Source organism: Triticum urartu, chromosome 3A, assembly GCF_056163025.1.
Source record: "Triticum urartu cultivar PI428250 chromosome 3A, HENAU_Tu73, whole genome shotgun sequence".
Classification (NCBI taxonomy): domain Eukaryota; kingdom Viridiplantae; phylum Streptophyta; class Magnoliopsida; order Poales; family Poaceae; genus Triticum; species Triticum urartu.
Window position 1 is genome coordinate 631033211 of NC_141875.1, and position 10043 is coordinate 631043253.

Below are 10043 nucleotides of genomic sequence, written 5' to 3' on the forward strand. Positions count from 1 at the left end.
TTTGCCTAGAAACCAATGCAGATGCAGGTACTTGTACGTTGTACTACGTACTACTGCCGCACTATATTATCTGCTTTGTTCGCATGCATGCAGACGAGCGTCAGTACAAAGCTGCAGGGCCGCGCCGCTGGCTGGCCGGACTCGTCGCTTGGCGGCATTGATAGTGGGCCGATCCCAGGAGGGGGTGGAGAAGAAGAAGCAGACGAGAAGAGAAGAGAAGAGGTCGGTTTTTAATAAATGTTATTACTATAAAATGTGCAATAATTCGCGCTAGCTAGCTCTTGTTGAGACCCTGATCTGATCGAATCGTCGGGGTTAAGATTTCGGAAGGCAGGGGCACGTGTGGGTGCCGGATGTGAGCATCGATCGGTCCGGGACTGGAGCCCCTGTCCGACGACGACGCCGGGGGGGACTGTGAGCGCGCACTAGCGGCACGCGCATGTCGGATGCGGCACCGCCGTACGTACGTGCCATGCGCCGTGCGGAGCCATCGAAAACGACGAGCGGCAACGACTGCTCACACGATGCCCCGATCGAGAGGTGCACGTACGACTGCCTGCCTGCCTGCGTACTGGATTGGGTACGACTGCGAGCAGGGTGCGAAATTGATTAAGCGCATAGCGAGTCCGTTTCGTTCTTGGACTGACGCTCCACTCTTCTGCAATGAGCTGTGGAATTCTTGGATCACTAGTCCCTCAGCAGTCACCTTTTTCTTTGCGAGTCCCTCAGCGCGCGATCACCTCCCCTCCCTTGTGTTTCTACGTTCAGCCTTACTAAAACTCCGATGGACTTAGACTTGATTATATCTCAGTCAATGCTATATTCCTATGGTCTTACACTAAGATCTGTGTAATTTTTTATTTATTTTTTCCTACATGTTATGTCACTTAACTAATACTTAGTTAAGTCTCCGTCGACTGAGACCTAATCACACCCTTCAACTTTCCTCACCTCCATCGAGTCCCACCTATCTTTCATGCCGAGTACATCTACAATGCTTCCGGTCTCTTCTGGTCCTTCCGGGTTACCTATAACATTACGGCTTAAATAAGAATTCTAGACTACTCATATCAATAAGGTGCATCTTTTTTAGAGCAATTTGAGAATAAGTGACTAACTGGTAAGTTGATTCCGGATGCGCATGAGTGAGCTCAAAGTGTGCAAAAATGATTAGTATTGCCCGGTGAAGCCAGTCTAGATCCTATGTGGTAGCCAGACGCAACGTCTAGGAACAAGTGGGTTTGGCTAGGGCGTTACACTACCTAACAACAAAACTGTTCTTTCTACAAGCTACAATTTTTGTAGTGACAACCTTGTAAAAGATCTATCTACCATCCTATGAAATTTCAAGACCAAAGTTGATTTCATAATTTGAGGATAAAATGATTATGAATAGTACCATACTTCAACTTCTGTGTGAATAATCATTGTTGGTACTTCCTTCGTTTGGAATTACTTGTCACAAAAATATATGTATCTACAACTAAAATACATCTAGATACATTCATTTCTTCGACAAGTAATTCCGAACGGAGGGAGTACTATTTAAAGAGCTGTGGATTAAGTTTTGAAATGAAATTTTGGGACATAACGATGCCATCTTGTACTAATATTGACAAAATATTTTAACTTTTTTATGCGTATGTAGCACAGAAGCACCTTTCACCCTCTCTCTCATTTATGGCCGCTGGCGTCTTCTCATTCCACATTGCACCATTTGTCACTAGTGGATCATGTTTTCTCTTTAGCACTTCATCTAGTGAACTTCCCTCCCTAGCCCTTCACTTTTCTACTGTATATGGCTAGCCAAAATAGAAGATTTTAGCGAGGAAAAAGTTTGTAGAAAAAGAAGACTACTGCTATCTGCTAGCGCATCAATTACTTTCTTCCTCCTCTTCTTCTTGTCTTCTTATTATTTACCCAAACGACATTTGTGTATGTGACTTTCCCATAGACGTGAACCCATTTGCTGCTGCCTGCTATGCTTCACCTGCTTTGAGCATGTCTCGAAGAAACGAAACATGATAATTATCGCAAAGAGATAGTTGACCTATGTGGAAGTAGCTCACAAGGACATCAACCAGGAGGGTCATTGCCTTTGGCACAATAACTTCGAATGTAGCAAAGGCCCTCTTCGGCTAACATACCCAAGGTTTTTTTTTGGACATGCCACCCTATCCGTAATTTGAAATTTTTACACCAATTATAGTAAGAAACTAAGAATCATCAGTTCCACCGGTTGGTCGAAAGAAAAAAAGCTATAAATCACATGGGAAAGATAACAAATAATCACTTATTTAGACAAAAACAGGACAACATGCAGGGACACAACCAACATTTCTGTATAATAAATAGACTTTGTACTTGCAGCTTGTGGACGCACCAAATACGGCTGTGGCGACAGCGGCAAAGGGGCAGTCCCAGCCCCGGCACTCGCTCTCACCGATCCATCCATGCTCCCCCGCCCGAGTATCTTTTTCTCCTTCGCCCTAGCTTGAAAGGCCACATCGTCCGTACGTGGATTGCTGGCGTTGATTTGTCCGGCATCTTCTAGTTCTAGCATTGTATTCGATGGCTCGATCGGAGCCGTGTGGGAGCGGTCGGCCCGGGCCCCGGCTGATGAGACGGCCGATCGGTGTCGTTCGTGTGGGCGCGAGTGGTTTCCTGACAACTCCTGTGGAATTGCGCACGTAACGGCAAATAAGTACCGTCCGTACGGGGCATCTGTTGGTCCCTGGTAGGCTCTGCCTGCCGCCTGCTACCGCTTTCCGGCGAAGCCTCGGGTTGCGATCACAGGTAGCAACGCCGCGGCTAGTGGGGTTTTCTTCTTCGCTCCCTCTGCAGAGTTGCAGACATAAAAGACAGACTGGCCACAGCCCGAGTTCCATTTGGTCAGATTTTTCTTTCTAGAGAAAAGACTATTAGGACATCTCGCCAAAGCGCCAAAGCGGACTCTCAAGACCTTCACTATATGTCCGGATCATTTTTGTCACTCAAAGAACTTGTATATATCCGCTTAGCAGTTTGGATGTATGAATTTTGGTATCCAAAAGACAAACGTGGCGGGCTTTGCCGGAGTCTGGACATGCACTTTACCAATTGCACGCATGTTCTGCTCTTCTCTCTCCTCTCAACCACACATGCATGGCCCCCCACTCCTTTCTCCCCTCCCAATCGAACACTAAAAGCATCTCCAGCCGCACCCCCAACAGCCCCAAGGCGCCTTTTTTCCGCCAGCGCAAAAAAAATCCTCCAATCGCGCCCCAGGACGCCGAATTCCCGTCAGTTCGGGCCATTTTTTTGGCCCGGTGATCTCAGGCCGAACCCAGTGCACTGGGGGCACTTGGGGGCTCCGGTGGAAGGAAAAGTGGCGCATGGACCACCACTGTTAGGCGAGAAACACCTTTTCCCTGCCCAGATTCGACCCACATGCGGCAGAACGCCACTTCCCCTTTCGCCGACATGCCGATACCGGCGCCACCCCCCGCCCACAGCCACTGCTCCGCCGCTAGAAAGGCCATTCCCCCGCCGGAAAGAGAGGGTTTCGCCGCAACAGCCTCCATCCCGCTGCTGGCCGAGCTTTCCAGGACTCCGACCATGCAGGCGAGGATACCGGCGGCTACCCACCCACCACGCCGCGAGGTGTTCGGTGATTTGCCTGTTCGGTGATGGACTCTGACAAGGAGGAGGCATTCGCGGCTCTGATGGAGGAGGAAGCCGAGGCCGACACCGACGACGAAGAGCACATCATGATCCTTGTCGCTCTAGTCGGCCTATTCGCGAAGAATGCAAAGCCGTGGCGAGGTGGCTCGGTGTCGGGCTGCCACAAGAGCAAGCAGAGGCATCGAATGGAGGGCTATTGCTTGCTCTACGCCTACTACTTTGTCGACGCTCTACTACACCGCGAGAATGTATTTCGGCGCCATTATTGGATGAGCCGGAAGCTCTTCCTCAAGATTGTGAATGCCATCCGGGAGTTCGACAACTATTTCATTTCCAAGAAGGATTGCACCAGCACAGTTGGATTCTCCTCACTCTAGAAGTGCACGACAACTATTTGGATGCTTGCATACGGAGCTCCCTGTGATATACAGGAAGACTATGGACACATGGCCGAGTCCACCACCATTGAGTGTTTTTACAAGCTCTGCAGGGCAATGGTGGAAGTGCTTGGACCACAATACTTGCGATCACCCAATGCTGAAGACACTACTCGGATCCTAGCATGGAATGAAGTAAGAGGATTTCCTGGGATGCTTGGAAGCATCGACTGCATGCATTGGGCATGGAAAAATTGTCCATTTGCTTGGCAGGGGATGTACAAAGGCGTGAAAGGATGTTGCAGTGTGGTACTTGAGGCAGTGGCTACATAGGACCTCTGGATTTGGCACTCCTTCTTTGGTATGCCAGGAACTCACAATGACATCAACATCCTGCTGTGCTCGAATGTCTTTGCCAAGCTTGTTGAAGATCATGCTCCTCCGGTGAACTTTGAGGTCAATAGGCGCCACTACAACAAGGGATACTACCTAGCAGATGGCATCTATCCAATATGGTCAACATTTGTGAAGACTATCTCAAACCCTGTGCCAGGAGGCAAGAACTCCTACTTTGCGAAGTGCCAGGAGGCTTGCAGGAAGGATGTCGAACGTGCATTTGGTGTGATCCAATCTCGATTTGCTGTTGTCCGGTACCCTGCTCTGACCTAGTCGAAATCTCATATGTCGGAGGTGATTAATTGTTGTGTCATCTTGCACAACATGATTATTGAGAGCGAGCAGGATGAGCCAGTGTTTAACACTGAACCATATTTCAGGAGGGGTCCTCTTGCAGCTGTTGATCACCAGGTAACGGCAGCATGAGCTGCCTTCCTCAATATGCGTCAGGAGATCCGAGATCCACAGATGCATCAAGAACTGAAGCACGATCTGGTGGAGCATCTATGGAGGCTCAAGGGCAACACCTAGTTCGATGTGTTTTAGTTTGTGTTCGAATTATGAGCTTGCTTTGTTGAACTATTTGATTTGTATCGATTTCTTTGATGAACTTGTTGGGGAACATAGCATGCAATTTCAAAATATTTCCTAGGATCACGCAAGATCTATCTAGGAGATGCATAGTAAAGAGAGGGGGGAGAGTGTGTCCACGTACCCTCGTAGACCGAAAGCGGAAGCGTTAGTTTAACATGGTTGATGTAGTCGAACGTCTTCTCGATTCAACAGATCAAGTACCGAACGTACGACACCTCCGAGTTCTGCACGCGTTCAGCTCTCGTTGATGTCCCTCGAACTCTTGATCCAGCAAAGTGTCGAGGGAGAGTTTCGTCAGCACGACGGCATGGTGATGGTGATGGTGAAGTGATCCGCGCAGGGCTTCGCCTAAGCACTACAACAATATGACCGGAGGAGTAAATGGTGGAGGGGGGCAACACACACGGCTAAGAACAATTGATGTGTCTTAGAGGTTCCCCCCGCCCCCGTATATAAAGGAGGGAGAGGGGAGGAGGCCTGCCTAGGGCGCGCCGAGTGGGCGGGAGTCCCACTTGGACTCCTTGTCCAATTCGGCCCCCCTTTCCTTTTACCGGAAGGGGAAAGGGGGAAGGAGAGGGAGAAGGAGAAGGAAAGGGGGGCCGTGCCCCCTCCCCTAGTCCAATTCGGACTCCTTCCCCCCCCCCGGGGGGGGGGGGGGAGCCACCCCTTGTGGGCTGCCTTGCCTCCCTCCTATGGCCCATGTGGCCCATGGCCCATATCTCCCCAGGGGGGGGGGGTTCCAGTAACCCCCCGGTACTCCGATACGTACCCGATACTTTCCGAAACACTTTCGGTGTCCGAATACTATCGTCCAATATATCAATATTTACCTCTCAACCATTTCGAGACTCCTCGTCATGTCCATGATCTCATCTGGGACTCCGAACAATCTTCGGTCACCAAAACATATAACACATAATACAAATCATCATCGAACGTTAAGCGTGCAGACCCTACGGGTTCGAGAACTATGCAGACATGACCGTGACACCTCTCCGGTCAATAACCAATAGAGGAACCTGGATGCTCATATTGCTTCCTACATATTCTACGAAGATCTTTATCGGTCAAACCGTAATGAAAAAATATGTCATTCCCTTTGTCATCGGTATGTTACTTGCCCGAGATTCGATCGCGGTATCTTCATACCTAGTTCATCTCGTTACCGGCGAGTCTCTTTACTCGTTCCGTAATGCATCATACCATAACTAACTCATTAGTCATATTGCTTGCAAGGCTTATGATGATGTGCATTACCGAGAGGGCCTAGAGATACCTCTCCGATACTCGGAGTGACAAATCCTAATCTTGATCTATGCCAACCCAACAAACACCTTCAGAGATACCTGTAGAGCATCTTTATAATCACCCATTTATGTTGTGACGTTTGATAGCACACAAGGTATTCCTCTGATATTCAGGAGTTGTATAATCTCATAGTCAAAGGAATACGTACAAGTCATGAAGAAAGCAATAGCAATAAAACTTAACGATCATTATGCTAAGCTAACGGATGGGTCTTATCCATCACATCATTCTCCTAATGATGTGACCCCGTTCATCAAAGGACAACACATGTCTATGGTTAGGAAACTTAACCACCTTTGATTAATGAGCTATTCTAGTAGAGGCTTACCAGGGACACGATGTTTTGTCTTTGTATCCACACATCTATCAAGTTTCTAGTTAATACAATTCTAGCATGAATAATAACCATTTATCATGATATAAGGAAATATAAAATAACAACTTTATTATTTCCTCCATATTTCCTTCAGAACTATGTGATAAAAATTATTTTTTGTTGAATTTGCCAAATTTGGGCCGGATCTAAGTTGGACTCGGCGGCTGGGGGCACGAACTTTGGGGCAGCTGGGAACAGGAGCCCCCCCCCCACGCCGAAAATAGCACAGATAAGCCCCCAAGAGGCGTTATTTTCTGCCTTAAAACGCCCTTGGAGGGCGACTGGAGATGCTCTAAGCCACAAATATCCCACCATATGCATGGTCCCCATGTACTTTTCCTCCTCTCAACCGGATACTTTGTGATTAGCTCTTTGTCTATTGCCATGAAACTCCCACCGCTTCAACCCGCGCCTTGTTATCCCGAAATTTCAACGCGAGTGAAAACTCCCTCCTCCTCCGAAATCGGTCGCGCCGCCCCGACACGCGAAACCCCCCTTCTATCCGTTAACCAAAAATTCCACATCGACGTCCCATGGTTCAAACGGGTAGGGGTACTTTCGTAACCACTTGTGGAAAAACGGCTAGCCACAACTTTCGTTGGTGGCGCCCCATTTCCCATCGACGCCACAACTATTTTTTCCACATAGTGCCAGCGAGGAGAAAATTAGCATGCCAGCTATACATGTTTAGTGCTGGTGTAGCTTTACCTAGACACGCCACAAATCTGTTGAAGAATTTCCTCCGTGTGGTTGGAATAGGATATGATCCATGTTTGTGAGAATAATTGTGTTCTATTCCGGAAGGATTATGCCAACTTAAGTGAATGCCCAAAATGCAAATGATCAAGATGGAGAGATGGCGATGATGTGAAGAGGATTCCTCATAAGGCTCTGAGATATTTTCCAATTATACGAAGATTACAAAGGTTGTCTCATGATGATTAAACAAGAGAGGATGTACTATGGCATTCTAGGAACCAGGAGTACAGAGATCGGAATATAATGAGCCATCCATCTCATGGTAGTGACTGTACAAGCTTCAATCTGAAACACAAAAAGTTTGCGGCTGAGACGAGAAACATTAGACTTGGATTAGCTATAGATAGATTCGGTCATTTGGCCACCAAAGCGCCACATATAACATGTGCCCAATGCTTGTTATCCCTTACAACATGCCGCAATATCCGCACCAAAGAATCAAACTAGATCATGGCCTTGCTCATCCCAGGTCCAAAAAGTCCTGAAAAGGATTTTGATTTATTCATGGAGCCTCTTATGGAGGAACTTCGAAAGCTATGGAGGGGTGTTCTCACTCAAGACATATAGAGCAGCCCACCAGCTGATTTCATTTGGCGTGCTATTATAATTTGGTGCATCCATGATTATCCAGCATTGGGTACTATGTCAGGGCGAAACATAGATGGTTACAATGCATGTGTTCGCTATGAAAAGAATCCGCTGTCATACCCAATACTTAGCTAGGTTTATTACATTGGACACCGTCGTTTCCTTGACAAGTACCAACCGCGTCTTAAAAAATACAGACGACCTGTGTTCAAAGCAGATCATGAAAACCATGATGGGCCAAAGAGGCTCACCAACAAGGAATTCTTCTTTTGTAGCTGCGGATGCTTGCGAGAGGGGTTAACATAAGTGGGAGGCTTGTTCAAGTAAGAACAACACCCAATCACCGGTTGAGGGAGTCTTGGATTAGGGGGTGTTCGGATAGCCGAATTATACCTTCAGCCAGACTCCTGGACTATGAAGATACAAGATTGAAGACTCCGTCCCGTGTCCGGAAGGGATTTTCCTTGGCGTGGAAGGCAAGCTTGGCCATATGGATGTTCAGATCTCCTACCATTGTAACCGACTCTATGTAACCCTAACCCTATCCGGTGTCTATATAAACCGGAGGGTTCTAGTCCGTAGGACAACATACACATCAACAATCATACCATAGGCTAGCTTCTAGGGTTTAGCCTCTCTGATCTCGTGGTAGATCAACTCTTGTATTACCCATATCATCAATATTAATCAAGCAGGACGTAGGGTTTTACGTCCATCAAGAGGGCCCGAACCTGAGTAAAACTTCGTGTCCCCTGCCTCCTGTTACCATCCGGCCTAGACGCACAGTTCGGGACCCCCTGCCCAAGATCCACCGGTTTTGACACCGACATTGGTGCTTTGTTCCACTGTGCCGTCGCCGTCAGGCCCGATGGTTCCTACGATCATCAATGGCGATGCAGTCCAGGGTGAGACCTTCCTCCCCGGACAGATCTTCATCTTTGGCGGCTTCACACTGCGGGCCGATTCACTTGGCCATCTAGAGCAGATCGAAAGCTATGCCCCTGGCCCTCAGGTCAGATTCGGGAGTTTAAACTATATGGCCGACATCCGCGGGGACTTGATCTTCGACAGATTCGAACCACTGCCGAGAGCGCCGCACTGTCACGACGAGCATGATCTAGCTCTGTCGCCGAACAGCGCCCTGGAGGCCGCACCCGCATCGGCTCCGACCCTTAGTTTGGAGCCGACCGCGCCGATCGAGGATGGGCGGTTGGACGCCACCTCGGGGGTTGCGATCCCAATGGCGGTTGAGCCGAACACCAGCCCCGTACTCATCAAGACTCGTGACTCCATGGAGCCGGATTCTTCTCCGGACTCCGAACTCTCCGCGCCCCTGCCGAGCGAATCCGATTGGGCGCCGATCATGGAGTTCACGGCCGCGGACGTCTTTCAGCACTCGCCTTTCGGCGATATCCTTAAGTCACTGAAGTCTCTCTCTTTATCAGGAGAACCCTGGCCGGACTACGGTCAGCAAGGTTGGGATTCGGACGATGAAGAAATTCAAAACCCACCCACCACCCACTTGGTAGCCACTGTCGACGATTTAACCAACATGCTCGACTTCAACTCCGACGACATTGACGGTATGGACGCCGATGAAGGAGACGATGAAGAATCAGTGCCTATCGAGCCCTGGAACGCCACCTCGTCATATGACGTATACATGGTGGACGCACCCAAAGATGACGGCGTGGAGCGGAAGAACGCACCGAAGGATTGTTCCCTCGAAAAGCAGTCAAAGCAGCGACGCAAGCGCCGCCCCAAATCCCGCCTCGACAGAAATAGCGATCACACTGATCCAGCGCTGGAGCAGGGCGAACCGCTGCCAGACAACGGCAATCCGGATAAACAAACCGACCAAACAAATCCTATCAATGATAATGGTCCAGACGACATAACGCCGGACAGATACTCGGAGCAGCAGAATGCCCGTAAAAGGCTCGTTGCCACCGCAAGGAGCCTCAAAAAGGAGAAGCGGAGGC

At 48.9% G+C, this 10043-nt stretch overlaps 1 protein-coding gene across 1 annotated transcript; it reads left to right on the plus strand.

Annotated features, from left to right (window-relative positions):
• The first annotated feature begins 4109 nt into the window (after window positions 1–4109).
• Window positions 4110–4709, plus strand: LOC147980930 (uncharacterized). The gene is made up of 2 exons (XM_087515802.1): window positions 4110–4326; window positions 4411–4709. Exons 1-2 carry the CDS (start codon window positions 4110–4112, stop codon window positions 4707–4709), a joined length of 516 nt encoding a protein of 171 aa, XP_087371928.1.
• The last annotated feature ends 5334 nt before the right edge of the window (window positions 4710–10043 follow it).

Coding starts and splice junctions, on each gene's coding strand:
- LOC147980930 (XM_087515802.1), top strand. CDS start 4,110: ATGGCCGAGTCCACCACCATTGAGTGTTTTTACAAGCTCTGCAGGGCA. Junction 4,327..4,410: donor TTGGCAGGGGATGTACAAAG/GCGTGAAAGGAT, acceptor TTGGTATGCCAG/GAACTCACAATGACATCAAC.